General features: G+C 34.1%; 3 protein-coding genes across 4 annotated transcripts; 2 read left to right on the top strand and 1 right to left on the bottom strand.

Moving 5' to 3' along the window:
• Positions 1-2439: 2439 nt before the first annotated feature.
• LOC112284795 (uncharacterized) lies at positions 2440-3791 on the top strand. Its single transcript, XM_024525034.3, has 2 exons — positions 2440-3325; positions 3437-3791. Coding segments are annotated over exons 1-2 (453 nt in total). The 5' UTR covers positions 2440-2873; the 3' UTR covers positions 3438-3791.
• Positions 3792-4071: 280 nt separating this feature from the next.
• Positions 4072-8375, bottom strand: LOC112284794 (lipase). Of its 2 annotated transcripts, none has more exons than XM_024525033.3 (11): positions 8265-8375; positions 7232-7320; positions 6961-7037; positions 6657-6722; positions 6420-6467; positions 6123-6190; positions 5970-6042; positions 5650-5811; positions 5293-5487; positions 4884-4972; positions 4072-4724 (listed from the first exon to the last, which is right to left on the bottom strand). In XM_024525033.3, the coding sequence occupies exons 2-11, from the start codon at positions 7308-7310 to the stop codon at positions 4583-4585; spliced, it is 999 nt and encodes a 332-aa protein (XP_024380801.1). In that variant the 5' UTR covers positions 7311-7320; positions 8265-8375; the 3' UTR covers positions 4072-4582. The 2 variants fall into 2 exon arrangements, with proteins under 2 accessions (XP_024380801.1, XP_024380800.1); XM_024525032.3 differs by having other exon boundaries at positions 7843-8313.
• Positions 8376-8523: 148 nt separating this feature from the next.
• On the top strand, positions 8524-10864 carry LOC112284793 (uncharacterized). Its single transcript, XM_024525031.3, has 6 exons — positions 8524-9187; positions 9283-9539; positions 9637-9787; positions 9909-10094; positions 10221-10301; positions 10415-10864. Exons 1-6 carry the CDS (start codon positions 8733-8735, stop codon positions 10479-10481), a joined length of 1197 nt encoding a protein of 398 aa, XP_024380799.1. The 5' UTR covers positions 8524-8732; the 3' UTR covers positions 10482-10864.
• Positions 10865-22613: the final 11749 nt, after the last annotated feature.

Raw genomic sequence — 22613 nt, 5'->3', positions numbered from 1 at the left:
TTCTTCAAAAAAATAAACGTTTTTTGCTAATACTTTCTAGTAAGTTTAAAAAGATTTGGAACTATGAAATTACTTTTAAGAAATATTTATGTATAAATAATATAGAATAAAAAAAATTAAGATTATAAAAAAAAGATATTTGGAGCAACAAGTAAAAAAAAGGTTAATGTAAAAAAAACCTCAATAAATATAGATGCTTTTGGAAGAAACTTAAAAAATAATTAATTTTTTAAAAAAAGAATTAAAAATTTGACTAAAGCTAATTATTTCTATAGGTAGATTTGTGCATAAATAACAAAGAACATCACAAAAACAATGAATCAAAAAGAATAATAGATACAAAACATAGAAATTAAAAATATTATTAGATTAAAAAATAAAGTCCTACATAGCTAAGTAATTATAAGTTCTTTGTAAATAAATCAATTAAGTAGATTAATTGTAAGATATTCACTAACCTTGTCTTTTTATGTGTGTTGTATAATAGTAGCATCACTATATAACTTAAGATGAATTTTTACTTCTCAAACATTGAAATCTATGCTTCAAGCTTACTCCTTGTCATTACTTGTCAAGATGAAGACAACAAAAAACAAATAAACAAATACAAATCCCTAGCCACAAATAATACAACAAATCTTTTAGTATTCTAAGGTAGCTAATCCATTGTTGACCACCTTCTCATTTCTAACTTATAAGGTGGAAATTTTTGTAAGTTTGGCAACCTATTGTTGATTAATTTTGACACTTTATGGTTGGAATTAGGCCAAGGGATGGTTAAGTTTATGGCATTTTTTATCACAGAAAAGTGTTGTAGGATGGAGTGGGTGTATTTTAACATAGGTAGAAATTGTTAATTGGTTGGAGTAGAATAATTACACAATTAGGTGCACACTTCTCTTTGCAACATAATTATGTGCTATACTTCTTGATTTTGTAAAAGTTGGATTTTAGATTTTGTAATCCACCACTAGTTGGAATTAGATTAATCTATATGTCTAAAATGGATCAAAGGGAATCTTCTACTAAAATATTTATATAAATTATATTTTTGGGCCAAATTGTGTATAAACACTTGGAATCCTTTTGATTTCTATTTTTCTACATTGGGATTTATTTATTTATTTATTTGTTTTTCATTTTTACACTGAATGAATATATACCAAAATTTTTAAGTTATTGGAAATGGGTGGACTACCTTATATACCACACAGGCATGCACACACACATATGGATACGCAGCTCATGTCCAGGCAAGGAAGTGAGAGACCCAAGTTGTGATGGGGGGCAGCAGCTTTGAGAGCTCCAGGGTTTCGAAGAAACACACCGGTTCATGACAACAGCACCTCGCAGCGATGCCATTGAATGGAGGCTGGCAGAGCACAAGCAGACATGATGCACACAACAGCAGTGGTGGTGCGTTGGGGTGCGAGATCCATGCGAGAGATTATTCGATACAGTGATTAGATGGAAACCGAAGCCCAGGTTGCTTATCAGTATTGAGTGGGAGGTGCTGACAGGGGAAGAATGTCAGGCGGGCAGCGTCTAGAAGCGGAAACTGGCAATGGCGAGGTTGCTTGCAGATGCCTGTGATGTCAGAGAATGACTGGCGTCATTCTCCGTGCCTGGTGCTTTACTGAGCTGCTGCCTGGTTCTCATCTTCAAGCCTCCCTGCCGCCACTTGGAAAGGTGCTCGGCGTGTGCACGAGCTCCTGATTGATGAGTCATTGCCCCAGCCCCCGTGCTCTCTGCACGCCCCTTTTTACGCACTCAGAAGTGGGTTTAATGAGCTGTCTGAAAGAAGTGTGGATTCCGGACCATTCAGAGCTTGCCAAACAGGAAGAACCATATTCGAAATAGGATAAATATTCCTGGATTCATTCTAAAGCCAGCTTGTGGTGGAGCAGTGCAACTTTCATGGCGGAGCGGAGCCGGACATGAAGTCAGCCGGCCTCTCGCATTATGAACTGCAGGGGTCGATGTACTTCATGGGAGGAGCCGTCACTCATGCAGTCTAAACTCGACAGGGAATAGTCGCTTCAATCCCGTGGCCATGTAGAGTAGCTTAAGAATCTCTAGACCTTCTTTACTTGCAGTGGATGGTTCATAACTTCGCCAGCCGTCGGTTCGTTTGGCCGCCCATACTCGATCGCTGCATGAACTCGAATCTGTGCTCAGAGCCTTGAATTTTTCGCTTTCACGTAATTTTTAGAATTAGTTTTTTCGTTGTTGCCAGACTCGCGAGGTGAGCTGTTCATGGATTGGATAAACTTGAGTAATAGTACTATGTGCGGAGCACTGAAGGGATACACACTCATGGAGCATCTCTCTTTGTCCTCATAAAAAGAAACATGTGCCGTCGTTGCGGGATGGAATTCGCGTCCTTCCATGCGTGTCATACCATGAGTGGTAAGAACATGTACACTGAAACTGAGGTTCTAACTTCGACTCAAGCTGGAAGCAATCTTGCTCCGCTTCCGAGGTAAATTCTCCAATAGCCACTTTGTAAGCACGGCACTACCGCCGGTTTGGAACACTTCGCTTGCTCTCACGGCAGATTGCAGAAAGTTATGATCTCGAGATGCCAGCCACCTAGTACACGTTCTCGAATTCGGAGCAGTAAAAATCTGGATCCTGCTCTGGCTGGACCGTGTGCACCTGGGATTTAGTATATAATATATCGCCCTGAACATATTTCAATCACTCGCAGTTTTCTAGCTCTTGAAACGTCCTGATCCCGTTCCCTCTGCCGTATTCGAGTCTTTCGTTCTCGCCTGTATCGATCCCATCTTCTTGACTCGGAAGATAACTAGAAGGTTGCTGATTTTCTCAGCAGGAGCTCACTGCTCTCTCAGAATCTTTCACTCATCGTCATGGACCTCAAATTGGGAGCTCTACTTTCAGTCACGCTTGCAGCGCTCATGATTTCTGGGCCTCTCTTGGTTAACGCCCAGGCATCGGTGGAGCTAGTGAACCTCATCGGAGACCCCGTTACGACTACCTGTGTCGCTGACAATGCCAACCGCCCCTCCGTTACAATCGCCCCAATGGGCACTGAGTTCTGGGAATTCAACGGCGACATGCTCTCCTTGGGCTGGACCTGTCACTTCGAGTGGTCGGACTCCAGTGACTGCGCAGCCGGACCTACTTGCAAGCTCCACACGCAGGATGTGAAGGTATGGCAGGGCGTGATGGGTCACCGCAAGCTGGTCGGAGCCATTGCTCTTACCCCGTGCGCTAGCTGCATCTGGCAGATCAAGTTCGATGGATTTTATCGAGCTGACAAGAAGGATATGGCATACAGTTTCGTTGTCGGCTGGAACTAGTAAGCTGGATTTGTTGACACCGACAATCTTAAGTTTTGCAATTTAACAGGATCTTGATTCCATGCTGTCAATTTGCACAACTGAACATTGGGTTCTATTTGACCGTGCAGAGTACCTGATATTAACCGGTTTGGTCTGTGGAGGAGAATTGTCTTCGATGCCAATCCTCCAGTGGACCAGTTTTGTTGAAGTTTGGTTTTGGAGGGTTTTCTGGCGGAAGAGTTTTCGGAGGAACTTTCAGTTGTTAATATTTTTATCTTCATGGTGCTCATGTAATGGGATGTGTACAGCAAGTGTTAGTAGTTTTATTTGAAGTAGTGGTTGCCATCTCCAGCAATGTACTAACTTACAAAGGTGTGACCATACGTTTTCATTCTTTCAGTAGTACTTTTGAAATTTTCAATCACAGGACCAACTGTATCATGGTTGTCCACGTGAATAAATAAATACTGTATTCCGGTGTAATCTGGTGTGGAGCGTCGTCTATAGAATCTCTTGAAGATTTTGTCACGTGAGATGGGAGATTGAGAAAAAGTGTAACGATCTTCGATCAACTTTTATTAGCAATCAGACGCCGTGTGAAGTGGAAAAACCTCAAACACTAACATGGAGTTGTGGCATTGTAACAATCGCAGAACACACATGGTCGATAATCTTAAAACTGCTCAACTTTCCATTATAATTAACCGACACTTGAATAAAATTGCTAACTCTAATTTTGGCGCAAATTGTGTAAAAATGTTCGTGAAGAAAAAAATCTTTTTATTACACATCTAGTCTTTAAACCCAAAAACAAATCATCATTCTATCCTTTGTTGCCACACTATATTCCCATATGTCCTTGACTGTTAAGAATCATATATATATACAACAAAAATGTTCATACAAAATCTGACACTAGATAATTGTGTGAACAATACAACTTTGTTATCACGAGAGCAGAGGTTGTGAACTGTGATCGCTTCAAACGTCGACCAATTTTCCTCAGACATATGCACAGTGCTTGAAAGATAGCCGCAAAGAATCGACTATTTCCTTGAACGGCAGTAGTCATTTCAGCTCTTGCACTTCAACCTGATCATGTAATGCTTCTTAACCTCACCAGGCTAACATGTATATAACAGCACTAGGACGAGAACAGAGCCTGATTTGCACCATCAGAGTTGCAGCAGAGAATTTATCTTTCCTGCTTTTTCAAATCCCACGTCAATGCACTCCTGAATTCGCTCCAAGGAAGTTAGTGTAGGTTACAAGAATTACTTTACTTCAGTTCGGCAGTAACCCAATTCTGTAGAAGAGTTGGTTGAGTCGCTAATCGAGGCCAGAACTTTGTCCACAGTCCTCAAGTAAACGCCATAGTAGTTCAAATGATCAGCAACGCTGTTACCTGAAACGGACCTGACAACCATCATGCAGAAGATCTAACCTTGAGTAACTAAAATACTGTAACAATTGCGCTATTATTCAATATTCAAAGACCAAAATAAGTAGATGAAAGATAGTTGGCGTTTTCCATCTATCAGTACAAAAGAAATTGAAAACATGACAGATACAAACCTGCTGCAGTATGGGTCTTCTCCTGAGCTGTCGCATATTTGCTCGAATTCATAGTGGAGTCTATCTACAGATATCTTGTAAAGCCATACCTGCCACAAGTTCACTTACACAGATAAATTATATATATTTCATTGTTACAAGTCAAAAGAAACAAACGAAGAGAAAAAGAAAAGAAAAGGAAAGAAAGGAAAAGACTATCCAATGTAAGATTCTGGATCAACTAACCACAAAGAAGCAGGATTTTGTACTCTCTAACATCAAAAGTAAATGTCTTGTCTTCAATAGTTTACAGTACCATTTCATTCAGGTGATGAGGTGCACGGACTACTATCAAGGACAACAAATTTCTTATACCTAAGCAAGATAATGAGACTTCAAAACAAATATTTGTCAAGAGAGAAAGAAGTACCTCGTTTGGAAAGTGATGGTATGTCTTTTCACCCATTCGAACGTAATATGGAGGCAAATGCACAACCAAGTCATGTGCATGTGTCACACGAATTGTCCGTGGAACAGTCGCAATGTAAAATGCAGCAAAAACTGCATTTCCTAATCGAGGTTGTCCAAAAGTGTAAACCTCGATGTTTTTCACACCGTAATTTACCTGATATTCAACACCAACAGCATTGATGACAAGAAAAGGTCAGCTTTCCAAAATCACTAATGTTTGTTGTATGATTAATCAAGAAGGTGGCGAAATGTTTAATCATGCACACCACTGATTCGCTAACTGACAAGTCTCATAATCTTTGAGAATTCTGCATACCGTTAGGTCCAATGCACAGAAAGCAGCCATTGCCCCTCCCATTGAATGCCCAGTGATCGTGACCTCCAAGTCGCTCCTCAACTGCTTTATGCTTTGAACTGCAGCAACGACCTGTTCGCGTAATGTTGTGTTGTGATAGGCTGCATAAAATCCTCGATGCACCTGGACTCAATGACATAAGAACCAACTCTTAAGAACCTTCCAGGTTGTAAAACAATTACCAATCACCAAACCATCAGATGTTCCATCAAATTCGGTCAGCGTATATAAACCTAGAATACTTTAAAATTAATGAAGAACACGTGGATAATTCAACGCACCATCGCGTCACTGATCCCGGGATAGTTGAGGTCGAGCTCCTTAAAATACAAATCCTCCACCCAGTTCTGCATACTGCCAATCATAAAAGCATGTCAGAGATTGTAACAGTGCTGAGCTAAAACTTGAGACTTGGTAAGTGAAAAAACGATCACCTCGTTTTTTGAGTTCCACGAAAGGCGATCACAATGGAATTAAAATCTTCTGCAACTCCTACAAATGCCTGCACAAATCACGAAAAGAATTTGCGATGTTTAGAAATCATCTTACTGATCGAATACTTAAGTTGTTCTATTTCCGGTGATCACCGCCGGCGTACTTCCATGCGACATTATGATGCTTCTCATTGTCTTACCAATTGGACAATTATGGTTGGAAAGGAACAGATTAACAAACACATGCTTGCTTAAACATCAGCTTTTCATCAGTTTTGTAAAGCAATCTAAAATTACCTGAAGGCAATGTTGCACATCTACAATCAGAGAATGAATCTTGAAATCCTGTCAAAACGAACATTTTTACTCTGGTTATTCAAGACATGACCGAAATAAAATTCAAGATTAATGGGCGTAGAAGACACCTAAGAAAATGTTGAATACGATGCTCTGTCAACAATATGTAGTCGTAATTTGAGCATGACAACGAAACCCAAAGAGTCCTTATCAAAAGCATTGATTGGTGTACTCCACCTTATTCAATCCCTGACACCTAGAACAATTCCAAGCTAGCAGTGAGACGTCATCCACACTGTAAACCTGGCAGTGTTTCCCAGCATACAATGACCACGGTCAATATAGATTGAAACAAACGCAATGCCAGCATCACAACACGAGAAACCACAAGTATCTACTTAAAACCCTATATATGCCAATCTATATCTTGTGGCCACTAATCATAGATGAAGGCAACCATGAACTTACGTTTTAGACACCAATGTATATTTCTAGCTTTCGAGCTAAAGAAACCTAGCAGCCAGAGTTCAGATATTCGTACAGCAGATGCATATTCCACAAGAGAAAGGGCCTTCGTCCTGTTATACAGTACATCATGCTTGTGCACATTATGCCTTCCTGCAAATTAATCGTTGCACCGATAATATATCCAAGTTAGTAACCGATACTTGGAAACAGTCAACTAAATAATACATAAATAAAGCTTGAAGATGTTAATGAATGATTACAACCAAGGAATTAAGTAAATGATATGCTGCAGATTGAAGCACCAATCTTGATACAAAACCATGAGGAGCAGAAGTGTACAGTACCTCTTGGGATCATTGCACAGGACAGAAAAATAAGCAATGCTCCCAAAACGAAAAGTACCCTCCGAGTTGAATTTTCCATTAAAACCTGACTGAATTCAGAAGAAAAGATATACGATCCGGTTAAGAGAATGCTTCACTAGGCATGAAAGGACCTTTTGCCTCCCCCAAAGAAAAAAAATTAAAAGCCAAGCTATGACATACACTCGAGGATCCCTGCAAAACCTAGATGGTCAAACAATCCATACCGCCCCGGCCATAAGCCAGACTCTCATATTCCGATTCTCATCTCACCGATGCACTTCATAAAAACTGCAATTTTTCTGTGTAGTTCGACAAGATAGAGCTATGGCGATGGTCTATGAAACCGTAACCATCCAGATTACTTTGTTTCGTGAAAAACAAAACTCGCAAATCAGAATTTGCAGACGACCGATGGAGAAACCGCCATAATTAATTTGGTAAATTCCAAACTAATTCATCGTCGTCGGCTCGTTGCGCATAAACACACGAATTTGTTACAATCCCCACCAACCTTCCCCACCCCCCGCGCGCGCCCGAGATCAACATGCTATTCTCAGCTTCTGGAAAGGGTAAGGAGCGGAACTACTCACGGTTGATGAATTTTACGTTCGACTGATACAGAAAATCCTTCACGCTCACTGCAGCTCGCACAAATCGTGATACTGGAGGAGCAGCTGAATCAATTCAACATGCACCATCACTGCGCATATTTTCTGAATTCCAGTTCTCTTTTCACCGCCTCTACTAATCCACCACCCGAAGACGCAACTTCAGAACTCTAACCCTAAATGATGAATTCCTCTCCACCCATTCTCTGACCGCGATGACGAACCCCTACAATCGTCAAGCACCGACAGAAACAACCTTCTTGACCTCCCCCTCCAAATTCGCGCCACCCACGTCCACTAATTGTGCATAGCACACAATTCTGCATCCGTTTCATAGCCTCACAGAAAAATCCGAAGACAACATCACGTGCACATTACACTATCCCCACCGATTGGGTACTCACGTTTTTCAGATTCACAACTCTCCAAGTTCAGGAATCTAAAACTCTGGGAGACCCACAAGTTTGCTGTCTTCAAAGATTCTTCCACAGAAAGATGGTTTGGCAGACGAACGAAACCCCACTGTTCTCGTTCATAGAACACTCTCTTCTGCTGTTCCGAGCAACATCGTCCAACGCAATCCCGTTGACGGGGATCGGTCTCCGTAGTCGAACCTGACAAGGCACCCAATCCATCCTCCTTTTCATTCACCCAGGGCCGAGGGTTTTTCGCGCGGAGAGGATTAGGGAGTAATCACTGTGTTGAGAGGATTTTTTTTTTTTTTTTTTTTTTTTTTAGCCATGTTGGGGTGAAGCTGAATTGCTTTGGCATTCCAATAACTCAACAACATGAATCACCGATATGACTGAAGATTAGTGTTCTGAATTCATAGACGTAAAATCTGTGTGATCTGCTCAAACAATTCGGATGCGATGGGGATAACATTCGCATTTTGCGCCCGTTTCAGAAGTGAGGAACTGGGTACTTCGCAGAATCACGGGTTTTCAGGACATGTGTTAGAGCGTGGTTTAGGATGCGGTGGCATGAGTTTCGAGTATGCGAGTCGGCGTCGAAGTTTGAGCTATGGGTTGCAGCGATTAGGGAAGAAGGGGAGTCCCGTTGGTGGTGGTCCTGCGTTTGCCCACATTGGGAAGGCTTTTGGGAATCCGCTGGATGGCAAAGGAGGCCCCGCAGAGGTTTTCGAAAACTTTGCTAATGCCGCGCAGGATGTTGTGAAAAGGGCGGAGCACTTCTTGGGATTGGGGAAGCGGCCTCTGGACGTGGAGTTATCGTCTTGGACTCCCGCGAAGGGGGAGACAATCGCGGTTCTTGTGTCGATTCGGCCTCGAAGGGATGTTGTGGAAGGAATTGCGCGCTTCTTGTTTAGGTTTGTCATATCTCCCAGGACTGATAGTTTGTTTTTGAAACTTGAATTTTCTTTGACATTACGTGGTTGCTGATACGTTGCTTATTCTGTTACAGAAAGGACCCACAGCCAGAAGCTAAGGTCCAGATTTTCTACGATGGTTGTGAAATTCCAGTGTTTCCAACAGCAGCCGATGACAAGATCTTGCGAGCGTTGGTTCCCACGACCCCCTTGACTACTCCCGGGCCGCGAACTTTAAAGGTGGAGGTCGCTGATGGGCGTCACGAAACCTTTGAAGGATGCGTGGAGGTGATGGAGAAAGAGTACCCGGTGGAGTCCATCTGGCTTTCTAAAACCAAATCCAAGCTCCGGGGTAAGGCTCGCAAGTCCTATCTGCAATCAGCTTACAAAATCGTCTGTTATGTCGATGTTGATTAATGCCGAGGGGTGATCTCAGCTGGTTTTAGCAGGTACCACCATGGAGAAGGAAAAGGTAGGAGCATTTACCGCCACTGTCTCTGAGAACCAGATTTGGAATGGACCATTTATCCTGCCGAGCGATGGCGAGATCACCACGGGCTACGGCATGCAACGGTTCTACAATGGTGTATTCGCAAACCAGTAAGTACCCTCCCATTGTGTACTGATGTTGTCATCCACATGTTTCTGTGTGACATTTGTTAATTTGAGTTTGGCGAGTCATTGAATTGTTTCCTTTAATGTGTTGTGTTTGGTTGCGCAGCTACTACCACCGGGGTGTGGACTACGGCGCCTGGGAGGGAGATCCTGTCAAAGCGCCCGCAAATGGTCGAGTGTTGCTGGTGGGCAAAGAAAGCGACGGCTATGAAATTCATGGCAACTGTGTGGGCCTTGACCACGGCCACGGAGTCACAAGCATAATGATGCATCTCAATTCCTCTTTTGTTAAGTAAGCTTTGCTGATTCACTAATCATCTCATCTGTGGAAATGCTGGAATCACATTCTCTGTCTCCCTGCTGGAAGGTCATGTTTGCAGACTCCTTAGCTGGATGGTTTGTGTTGTGATTTCCACAGAGAAGGAGAGATGGTGAACGCAGGGCAAATCATTGGCACCGTGGGCGAGACTGGCATTGCCACCGGCCCTCATCTGCACTGGTAAATCTCATAAAAAAGATACTTGCATAAGCATTATACTAATTACATGCAGTGTCTCTATTTGTGAAGCTTTGATAGCACTTATGAACAATTCATGGTCTTGTAATCTGCAGGGGCTTACACGTACGGGGAGAAGCAATTGATCCACATCCTTGGATGCAAGCACAGAGATGGATTTAGGTGACTTTCGAGGTTGTGCTATGATATTAGCTTGGCATAGCAGATGGGTGCAAATTGATAAGGGAAATTTACTATGGCAGGGGATTGATCCAACATCTTGGAAATTAATTTCTTATCAATTTTCAAGTCACCCGTCAGAGATTCCGCTGACTAGATCCAGGTTCGTTCTTACTTGTCCATGGAAGTGCTCGTTTTGAACGTAACCACCTAACTTTCTAGCATGTGGACCTTTCCAATGCAATCCCAGATCGAGTTCTGAATTCCATAGTCGTTGGTAAAAGCCCCTAAGTGTTTAGTCATCTCTAACTATTATTGGGAGGCTACACATGCTCGCTCTATGGGCGTCACAACTAGAAATATATAATTTATTATGACCTGGCGAATTTGTTTTATTGTTGGAAGGTAATTTTTTTGGGCTTAATTGGTCAACCTAAAAGTTTTAAAAGCCATGATAATAGTTATTTTCTTATAAGAGTTTTTGCCAAAAAAAACTTCTATTAAAGTTTGTTATAAATAAAATAAGTAGTGGTTAGGGTTGCATTGGTGGTTAATATGCAGTCAAATTTTTCTACAAAATATGGTAAGGGTAACAAGTAATTCAAGTTCCCATCATTTCCAAAATTGTTTATGCATCTTTTGATCTTTTATTTATTATAATGATGCTTTTGAAATATGTGTACTAAAAATTATAAGCCTGCAAATGCTTGTGTATAAGAGTCTATATGATGTTCTTATTGTGTGGTGAAATACTAAAAGTTTGTATGTTAATTTTGTGTATTTAAACAGCTAACTTTTATATTGGTGTATTTTTAGAATAATGTGTTTTAAGAAATAAACTCGTTTTGAAAAAAATTGTTATAATGTGTAAGATTAAAAAGATATAAAACCTAATTTTAAAGTTTGGAGAAAATATTTAAGAAATTTATATTATATTGAGTATATTTTGCATGTTAGCAAAATTACTTGGTAAGCAATAAAGTATTCAAATAACTTTTAAGGTATTATCAGAGTTATATATATATATATATATATATATATGTTATTTTTTCTTCTTATTTTTTTTTTCAAAGTTACATATTTTCTTACATGTATATTGTTAAAAATTGTGTATTGGACCTTATATTAAATAGGCATAAAGGCTTCTATTTTTTGTTTTTTTAAGGTAATAAAACATTGTTAAGATATTATAATATATTTAATTCAAATAATATCTACATTCTACATTTGATGTCAAATTCTTAAATTAAAAGCTGCCAAAAAGCATAAAAAAAAATTCTTTACAAAACAATAAAAATGAAGGAGACTTTGACCATATAATTGATTGTAAATGCTTATAAACAAATAGAAACTAAAATGGTAAAAGAACGACTATTAAAATAATTATAACTTTCAAATAAAAAATAAATAAAAAAAAATCTTATCTACTAAATTGAAGAATACACCATAATATTCTATCACAATTAAATAAATGAACATGCACCACACTTGATATTTCTAATACAAAAGAATAAATAAATTAAGTCAAATTATATTATATTATATTATATAAAATATAGTAATTAATTATTAATATTTATTTAATTAAATATTTAAAAAAATCAATAATTAGTATGGAATTTTAATTTTTGTTTTTAGGAAGAATAATCTTAAAAAAATGAGAGAAAGTGCATTGAGAGAGTGCTACCTAAAATTGACTATAGGAAAAAATAGGTTGTTGTAGATCCAAACCAATGTGCTTCACCAATTATCATTGGAATTTTTTTTTATTGCTATTACAAATGTAAGATAGATTGGAAATTTCTTTCTCGTTAAAACAAATGGAAGTTCTTTTGTTGTGGAAGTTAAAATAATCCATGAATGAACACCAAGTTTTTAGCAAATTTTCTTCCAAGAATTCTTCCTTCAAGAACTCAATCCGTTAGTTGTCTAATTACCAATTGGATTCTATTACAAAGTCCTTAGCAAAGAGCAATATTTCTTAGTAGCATCATCAAAGTCTTAATCTTAAGACAAAGCCTTAATTTAGCCATTTCATATGGATTAAGCATCTTAATGAATTTGATTAGATAAATATTATTATTATCAATACTATTTTTGACAACTTCAATAACGCTTAGATATTCTTGTTCTTTTCTAGGAAATATGGCCATAATTATATCATTAATAACCTCCACATTATTATTTTGTATAGAAAAAATGATTCTATTTCTAAAGAAAGCATCATTTGCTGCATTGTCTTTTGCCGATCTTAGATAAATAACATCAACTAAGGATATTAATTATTGATTAATCATCATGTAATTAAGAAGCATAATTATGTTATTTGATAATAAATTTGTACTGCTTCTAATCTAAGAAGTAGCAAATAAAAATATTAGTCAATAATAATATAACCTTAAAGAATTTAAATACACAACCATTAATATATATATAATGTATGTCTGCATTTTATACTTGAAGAAGTCAATTAATAAACTTGATATCTGTTTAAAGTGCTTCTGAATTCAACTTCATGTTTTCTTTTAATATATGGATTTTTATTTGAAGTCAAAGTATTAAACGTTAAAAATATGCTGCTATAATTTCCTCTTAAGTTCCTTTCACAATCACTCGCAATATTTGGCAAAAATCTCTACAAAAAACTATTGTAGCTCTTCCAAATGGATGATCAGTATCATGAATATCTCTAAACATATAATCAATTGCCTCACAACAATAACGATGTTGCATTAGAAGTTCATCCCAAATAATAAGCAAAGTTTAGCAAATAAACTTAGTATGGTTGAAATTCTTAATAATTGAATAAAAAGAGTCTTTGTTACAATCTAGTAGAATACTAAACATAAAATAGGCAAATCTTCTTTCCTCAAATAATAATGTGGTAATATTTGATGATGCAACAAATATGACAACCTTTTTTATCAATCAAACTTTAATTGCTAAAGTATTGTAGACAAATATCTTATCAATTTTTGTAGGTCTATTTAGAAAAAACATTCATCTATGTTCTTCTATTATAGAGGCCATAATATCATCATGTACCATTTTTTGTTGAAGATTCAATTATAAAATATATTACTCCAAATTTGCTTCTAATTCTTGAATGTCCCATGTTCTTTCTTTAGCAATAAATTGGTTTTCATTAATTATTATATTTTAATTATTTCTTAGTAATGGAATTGGAAAAAATTGTACAAGCATTTTGTTGGAGTCTTGTAAAATCTTATTTAGCAAAGAAAGTCCAAAATCCTTATTTTGTTCTTTTGTTGAATTATTAATTTCATGTTTTTTATTTTTTAGAAAAAGGCATTGAGATTATCCAAGATACTTTTTAAAAACTTTTTTATAGATTTAATAGATTTAGAATTTTTTTGTATAGTAGCAAAATAACAAACAACACTTTTAATTGAAATTTGGTTTTTATTCTTAATACTTATTTTAAACATTATTGCCACTCTCCATCATCTTTAAGTAATTATAAAATTATAAATATATTTTTAAATATTTGATAAAAAATTCAATATTTGACCATATTGAACTTTGAAGCTTGATCAAGTATGAAGATCTAGAAAATGGTTTATACATTAAGTCAAGTATACTAATTGACTTACTCATAAAGAACACATGCTAGGTAAAGTTTATGTATATAAGTGTTGGAGCCATGATAAAAGCTTATTTTTCATATTCTTGTTACCAACTATCATGAATTTGTAACTCATATTAGTGTTTTCTTTGAAGAAATATGGATTAAGCTTTATGATATTGCTATAATGTTGTTGAAAGAATCATCATGTCTTAAACAACTCATTGAGTTGCGCACTTCATTTCTTCTATTACACACAAAATATCCAAAGAATATAAAAATATATACATATTTGAGATAAATATCTATCTATTGCTATGATGAAACCAAAAAAAACTTACAAAATTAAAATGGTTGAGATATAATCTAGATGATGCAAAGAAATCAAAAGAACTCACCTCTTTCATTGCTTCTAATTTCCAAACTTGCAAAAAATACAAAAAATTAAGAATTATATCAATATTTAACTTTACTTCCTCTCAGTCAAGATTTTGCTTCTTTTCAATAATCTCCAAGATTTCCTATAAATTTATACACAACAAGAATATTATACTATTATTAATTTTTGAATCAAGAATCTAGTACCAATTATAAAAAAGGTGCAATGAAAAAAGGTTTCTTACAAAAAAGTTTCTACTGCAACTTCCATTCTATGTAGCAATAAATAAATGTTTACTTGCAATACATTGTTAATTGAAAACCATGGTTTTATTAAGGACCTAAAAACTCTAAACAATATTAAGTTTTTTGATAAAAACCATAAAAGATGCATGCAGTGAATGAAAGCCACTACTTGTCTCTTTGAGTTTAATATATAGATGCAAAGCTCTATAAAACAACTTATAAAATGGCCTGTGAATTCTAGAGAAGATAGTTTTTTTTAATAAAAACAAAGATCCATCCATGCAACTATCAAAAACCACTACTTGTTTCCTTAAGCAATTTTAATATATAGACTAAATGAACTTGTAACATTATCACAAAAAAGTGTGATTGAAACAAAGCATTATTTGAAAGTTTAATTTAAACAATATATATATATATATATGAAATTAAATATAAAAAATTTCATATAATAGCAAGAAATAAATTCCTATAAAAGCAAGATGAGATATACCTACATCTAAATTGGATCTTTCTATTCTTGATAGCGGCATAGACTCTCTCTTTCTTACATTGTAATGTATTAAATCTTGATGAAAATCCATTGCTGAATATAGTTGTTATACATTCTTAAAATACAAATATAATTATTCTTTAATACATCAAGCATGCTCTATAATAGTACTAAACATTGATTCAATGCAAGAGTAGTATCTTAAACAATTTTAATTTGACTGGAAAAATTAAAAAGATAATAGTTTGAAGATTTTTGAATAGAAGAATATTTGAATTACAATTGAAGAGTGAAGCTGGAGGTTCTATACAACTATTGACAACACCTCTTAATGCATACAAAATAAACCTTAATCATTAGAATTTTATTAATGGAACTTAAGATTGGTGATTAACGTGAAAGTAAGGCATTACTCTTAATTAATAATTTATGCAAAGAGGCCCTTCTGTAATCTAATGTTTTGCCAAAATATAAGCAATTATGCTTCTTGTAAGATCACAGTAGCTTGCCATCACTATCTCAACCACCCAAGACACATGCTACATTTTTGGAGTTAATTTTTTGTGCTAATCAAGCTTTGAATATAACTCCTATTAAGAAAATAATTGAATCCATTGAAGAAGCAAGCGGTTGGCAATAAAAATTATATTATAATATAGACTAGGTAACCTCTTTATCATGATATATGTTGTACTTACAAAGTTGGTCAAAGATGTTGTTAGAAAAATATCTCTAATTTGGATCAAAGCACAACTAAATATTAGCAAAACTCTCAAAATTCTCATTTTGTTTTACCACATGTATTTTGAAGGATTCTTTGGAAAGAAAGTACCTTCTTCAATATTCAAAATAATCTCAAAAGTTACAATTTACAAAGCTAGAATCTCTATAATTTCTAGAAATATCTCTATCTAATGTACTTACCTCTATATCAAGTGTTGACTACTACTACGATTACAAAATCTTAGACCTTAAAAAGATCACTTTGTAGCAATGGACATTGGAAAATTTTCAATTCTTCACACAATCTCTATTTCAATGTACTATGTTGATCTGCACCTTTTATTCTCAATATTTCATGACAACTTTAATCTTGACAAATTTTCTACAATCTTTGATATACTAAAATACCTACAAATACACATAAAAAAGTTTGAAGATAACCTGGAGTCCATTAAGTTGAGCATAAATAAGCTAAAACATCATATCAACAATATGGAGTTCTTCATGGAGTAGTTACAAAAAGTGCTAGATAATAGAGAAGGCACAGATGATCCTCCAAACTCATGATCTTCCATACACAAAATGTAACAACAATACTAGTTATATGAATAGCAGCAAGGCAAAGACTATTAATACATAATTTATAATGAACATAATAAATAATTTACAATGCACATAATTAATAAATTATAATGTACATAATCCACAATCTCAAATAGATAATTTTATGTTTAGACTACTATGCACTATTTTACTATGAGTGAAGACTACTTAGAGCTAGAACACAAAGAATCAAAGATAAAAAATATATTAAAAAAATTATTAAAATTATTCTTTTATAATTATATTTAGCATAAATATCAAGAATATCTAATTAATATAGTATGCTTGATTTTTGATAAATAAAAGATTGAATTAACTTTACTTTTTTGCTTCACTTTTGATAAAAATAATAAGGCATGTGGCTATATGTAAAATAATGTGACATTGTAATATGACTATATGGTGAAAATATAATCGAAATTTCTAATTCATATATAATCATCTTCGTTCAATAATAATTCAAGACATTTAAACATGGATTTTATAAAAGCCTCTTAATTTATTTTCTTGTCTCAATAGCTAGTAGATTAAAGGTTAGTTAGTAATTTTACCTTTTAGGCTAAAAAAACTCTTTTATTGCCTTAGAAAAGCCATAATTTGATAAAAATAAAATAAAAGAGATAAATAATTAATATGGTTAATATTAAGGTTAAGTTGAGGATAAGATTAGGCTAAAAAATCCCTAAGATAGGTTGAATTGATATTCAAGGATCAAAAGTTTGTAGAAAAAGGTCAAAATTAAACCTCTAGCTATTAAAATAGCCACCTAGGCTAAAATATAGAAACATTTGGAAATTGGCAACTAAGATTAGAAAACTAGCTTTAAACTTGTTTAAGAGCAAAATGCTTATTTAAATAGGATTTGAGATACTTTGCAATTGTTGTTCAAAATTAGGATTTATATTGGTGACTTTGGATTTATGCAATACAATTAGAACTTGCACTCTTAGCTAATTCATGCAATTGATATTATATCTATAGTTCAAAATTTGATAATTCTTGATTAATTGAATATGCTAAGTGTATATAAAATTTTGTATTAATCTAACAATGTTGTTTAGAGATATGTGATTTTTAATATAAGAAAATATTAGAAGTTGGCAGTTTGGAATTGGATAGGATTTTTATAATATCTAAAGTTTTACTAATTGAAATAAGGTGAAATTTTATAGAGTATTACAAGACTTAAAGATTAAGGTATAAACCTATTTTTATTTGAAGTTAATAATTAAAGAAAGAGAAATTTCTACTAAAACATCTACATCAACTTTCAAGTTGATAACTAAGTGACATTAGTGCAGTTTTTTGGATGTTTTTTTATAATTTTTAAGTTGAATTGGATTGGATTTGTTTAAAGTATATAGAAGACTTATAGTAGCATTTGTATATAAAATTTTGTACCAAGTGGTCAGTCAAATTAAGAATTATAGCTTACTAAAGTTCACTAATTAGAATTAAAGTTTACAAAGAAAAATCAAAATTACTTAATTACAAAAGTAATAAAGCAATTGGGGTTTGTATATGGTTTATGTTATTAAGAAGAATTTTTTTGAGTATTTTATATTTATATTAAGTACTTTTGAATTGAAATAAAAATTATATTCTTCTTATTTGAATGAAACCTACTAAACTATTTTAGATACATGTAAAATAGAACTTCACCTTCTATAGCCAAGTCTTCAATGCATTTCCAAACAAGACAATACATAATACAATAATAGGTTATAAACTCTACAAAACATGAATCTTTTTTATGAAAAAGAAGATTGATTTATACAGTGAATGAGAACCACCACTTCTCTTCTTGACTAATTTAAATGCATAGACTAGATGAGTCCATGTTGTTGTCACAAAAATTATGACTCAAATGAAGTATTGTTTTGAAATATATGTTTTTAAGTTAATGAATATTTTTTAATTTTTTTTACAAAAAAAAATTCACAATACAGCTTTCAAGTACAAAATTTGATAGCTAAACTTATGCCATTGTTATGGATAATATTAAAAAAATATAAAAGTATATTAAAAAATTAAAAAATATATTAAAATCAAATTTAAAAGATATGAAGTAATTTATTAGAATGTCTCTAATAAATCACTTCATTATGCAAATTTAATCTAAAAATATATAGTTTTTATCAAATATTTATAATTTTATCAAATATTTATAATTTTATAAAATATTTATAATTTTATCAAATATTTATAATTTTATAATTTTATATCTTTACATTTTTATATTTATAATTTTATAATTTTAAAACTATAAAGATTAAAAAAATTATATATATATATATATATATATATATATATATATATATATATATATATTAAAGTCTTTTTATCTATAAAATATTCTTCAATAATAAGTAATCAAGATTTTGTGGTTCTCAAAGAATGATTCAACATAGTTTGGAAACATGTAGGAATTTGAAAACCAATTTGCTTTTGAAGAAGTAATATTTGAATGGTGTAAACATAGTCTATTTAAGTAAACTTGATTGAATTTAAGCCAAAAAATAACACTTCTTTTACTACAATTTCTTGATGTAATTTCATATAATTTCTTATTCTATTGTTTATCACTATGTTATTATCAAAGGTAATAAAAGTGCCTTCGAAATTGAATGAATTACATGATTTATCTTACATTGGCCTACTTTTAATGAAGTTGATTGTCTTACTCTTGAATAATAGTTTTTTACTTATAACAACAAGACAATGAATCCCTTTAGCTTGGAATCAATTTTACAATGATAACTGTTGTTCTCGTTGCGTTCAAGCTTTAGTAGACAAAAGCAATTGAACTAATAGAGGTGGGTTTGAATACGGAGAAAGACTGGTTATATGAATTGGGTATGTTAGTGTCACAATTGACTGTACTTTGGCTATCTGAAATCAATTATCAAACTATAAAATACTAAGGCTTACTATTTCTATCTTAATTCAATCCATAATCCATTCTACAATTATCAATTCAATAATACTTTTTTCAATCATAATTGTCATAAGCAAATAATAAAGAAAATAAAGAGGTAGCACCAAGCTTACCATGGCTTACAACTCTCACAATCTGGCTCTCGGCTTATTTTCCTCAACCTATTTATCCTACCAAAAAGATGATCGATCAGCCAACGGATTCCAAAGGTTATGACTCTTTGAATTCTTAATCATTTATTCCACTAACAACCTAATGTTACCAACTAAACTGCCTAATCATCAGTCTAATTCTCAAGATTGTCAATAACCAACCAGTAACTTACCACAAAGTTTATTTACCTATTTTACATAGCCCCATTCTTAATTGTGTAGCGTCCTTGCAAACATTATTTAGCCTCAACTTATAAAGACGTGGCAGCGTTGGCTTCTTCAGTCAATGGCATTGACTTACAACCCTTTGAATTGGTGACCTTCTCCTCTTTACATCTTCGTCATCTGCCTCGGTGTTCGATGGTTCTCCATCCAAATTGTCTTAGATACCATGTTCGCCATCTTCTCTTTAACCACAAAAGAAAACATGATGCTTGTCAAGAACTCTCCTCCTACTTCTTACTATTGTTCAATCAATTGGGTCAACTCCCACTTTTGTAACAAAAAACTCGTCTCGAGTTTATGAATAGTAAAGTTTAAGCCGATTACCATTGATCCTTGTCGTAAATTTAGTACCCATAAAATCTTCCAATTATACTGAACCATTTGGAAATCCTTCAATAACTCGATATGGCCCATGCCATCAAACTTAAAATTTTCCTGGAAAATTTTTAAATTGACTATCATAAAGAAGTACCAAATCATTTGGCATAAAAGCCTTTGGTCTAAGCCTACTATCATAATAAGTCTTCCTTTGTTTTTGTGTCGTTTCCATTATCATTAATGCATTGGCTCTAGTTTCATCCATATTTTTTAATTCTTCTAAACGGTGCAATAATGAATCTTGATCTCCCAATCTATTATCGATAGTAATTCGTAAACTTTGGACTTCCAATTCAATAGGTAATATTGCTTCCTGACCATAAACCAATTAGAAAGGGGTAGCATTGGTAGTAAATTTATACACAGTATGGTATGCCCATAAAACTATGAACAACTTAGTGTCCCAATCTGTTCCCACTCCTGAAACTATTTTTGTTAAGATTTTACATAAAATTCCATTAGTCTTTTTTATTTGTCCATTGATTCTAGGATGATACGATGTAGTCTTCTGATCTTTTATCTCGTATTTAGCCGTGAATGCTTTGATTGTACTATTTATAAAATGAGTTCTTTGATCACTAATCAATTCTCATGGACAACCGAACCATATAATAATATTTTCATATAAAAAGGTTGATACTGTACTTACACTATCGGTTTACGTAGCTACTACTTCAGCCCATTTTATTACATAATCCATTGCTATCAATATATACCGTTTTTAACCATTTCTTGAAGCTATTGCAATTGATCCCACAAAATCAAATCCCCATTTTTCAAAAGACACTTGAGCTAGAATTGATACGAATGGCATTGCTGAAGTTTCAGTAGGTCGATCCATTCTCTGACATGGATCACAATGACAGATGAATTGGTGGGCATCTGCAAACATTGTTGGCCACCAATAACCATCTTGTAAAGCTTTACGAGTTGTGCTGTCCCTCGCAAAATGTCCACCACAACAGTCCAAGTAGCAACCTTCTAATATAATAAGTACTTTAGTTTGATAAATACAGCATCGCAAAACTCCATCCTTGCCTTATTTATATAAAACTTCAGCAATCATCGTATAAGGTACACATTTTAATATTAAGCGTCGTTTAAACTTTTCATTAAAATTATGTAGAAAGGTTTGAAATATCAACTATTGAATTATTTCACTATACTTTGGAGTAATTACATCTACGGCAAATAGTTTCGCATCGAGTAGTGCATCGTTAATGGGTTCATTACCCAATATATTGGATAACCAAGATAAATGGTCTGCATTGAAATGTGATTTTTCTAGTCATACTTGAATAGTAAAGTCAAATTCTTGCAAGAATAGAATCCATCGTACAATACGACTACTCAATTGAGGCTTATTAATCATATATTTTAAAGCATCATGGTCGACATGGAAAATAAATTTATAACTAAGAAGTTAATGTCAAAACTTTTGTACGGAATAAATAATTCCCAATGCTTTTCTTTCAATTATTGTATAATTTCTTTCAGCTGCTACCAATTGATGACTTGCATAATAAATAGGAAGATCAAAACCCCGATCATCTTTCTAGCTTAGCACAGAATCAATCGTGACATTAGATGCATCCACATAAACTTGGAATGGTTTTGTTCAACAAGGTGCCACCAATATTGGTGCTGAAACCAATTTTTGTTTCAATATTTTGAATGCAATTGTACATTCCTTTGTCCAAAATGGACTGGTTCCATCGGTTGGTGGTTTCTTCGAGAGATTTGTCAAAGAAAGGTATATAACTACAAATAGATAGATAAATCGCTCATAATAACTGACATGGCCAATAAATGCTTGAATACTCGTAACAATATCGAGTTGCTTTAATTCTACTATAATCTTTATTTTATCTAGATCTGTAGCAATGCTTGCCATCAAAACTATATGATCCAATGGTTTATCAAAAGGTACACCAAATTGGTATTTTTCTGAATTTAAAGAAATTCCATATTTGGCACATTGATTCAAATATTGACCTAGACATTCTAAAGGCCTGGCTCTCGTACTAAATGTACAGAAATCATCTAGAAATATTTCCATTGAAATTCATAGATAATCCTGAAACGTTGTTGTGTTGTAACACGAGTATACAGTGAAAATAAAAAGAAAGGAGAATTTTATTAATATTCAGTTACCTCGAATATTGGGAGCATTGACCAACTCCAGTGCAAATACTGAGTGGTCAGGTTCAGTCACTCTGTTACAGTCAGTCGGGGCATACTGAAATGCTCCGTTCGATTCCAATAACTGGAGTCAGCAGGAAGAGAAGGACCAATTCACACGACGGGTTCGAAGAGCCAATTGGATCCAATTTCGAGAATCCAATCTGGATCCTCTTATCCAATATGAGACCTGAATTGGCCGGTCAATCCAATTACGGGAAATCTAGGTCTT

This window comes from Physcomitrium patens, chromosome 7 (genome assembly GCF_059467195.1).
Source record: "Physcomitrium patens ecotype Gransden chromosome 7, ASM5946719v1, whole genome shotgun sequence".
In the NCBI taxonomy this organism is placed as follows: Eukaryota; Viridiplantae; Streptophyta; class Bryopsida; order Funariales; family Funariaceae; genus Physcomitrium; species Physcomitrium patens.
The sequence above is the reverse complement of the archived record's forward strand: the minus strand, read 5'-3'. Positions and strand labels throughout refer to the sequence as shown.

What these genes read in the sequence shown, in the direction of transcription:
- LOC112284793 (XM_024525031.3), top strand. Translation starts at nt 8,733, where the DNA reads ATGGGGATAACATTCGCATTTTGCGCCCGTTTCAGAAGTGAGGAACTG. An exon ending in AACCAAATCCAAGCTCCGGG is followed by an intron (nt 9,540 to 9,636) that starts GTAAGGCTCGCA and finishes TGGTTTTAGCAG; the next exon opens with GTACCACCATGGAGAAGGAA. An exon ending in ACCGGCCCTCATCTGCACTG is followed by an intron (nt 10,302 to 10,414) that starts GTAAATCTCATA and finishes TGTAATCTGCAG; the next exon opens with GGGCTTACACGTACGGGGAG.
- LOC112284795 (XM_024525034.3), top strand. Translation starts at nt 2,874, where the DNA reads ATGGACCTCAAATTGGGAGCTCTACTTTCAGTCACGCTTGCAGCGCTC.
- LOC112284794 (XM_024525033.3), bottom strand. Translation starts at nt 7,310, where the DNA reads ATGGAAAATTCAACTCGGAGGGTACTTTTCGTTTTGGGAGCATTGCTT. An exon ending in CTGTGCAATGATCCCAAGAG is followed by an intron (nt 7,038 to 7,231) that starts GTACTGTACACT and finishes ATTAATTTGCAG; the next exon opens with GAAGGCATAATGTGCACAAG. An exon ending in CCGGGATCAGTGACGCGATG is followed by an intron (nt 5,812 to 5,969) that starts GTGCGTTGAATT and finishes CATTGAGTCCAG; the next exon opens with GTGCATCGAGGATTTTATGC.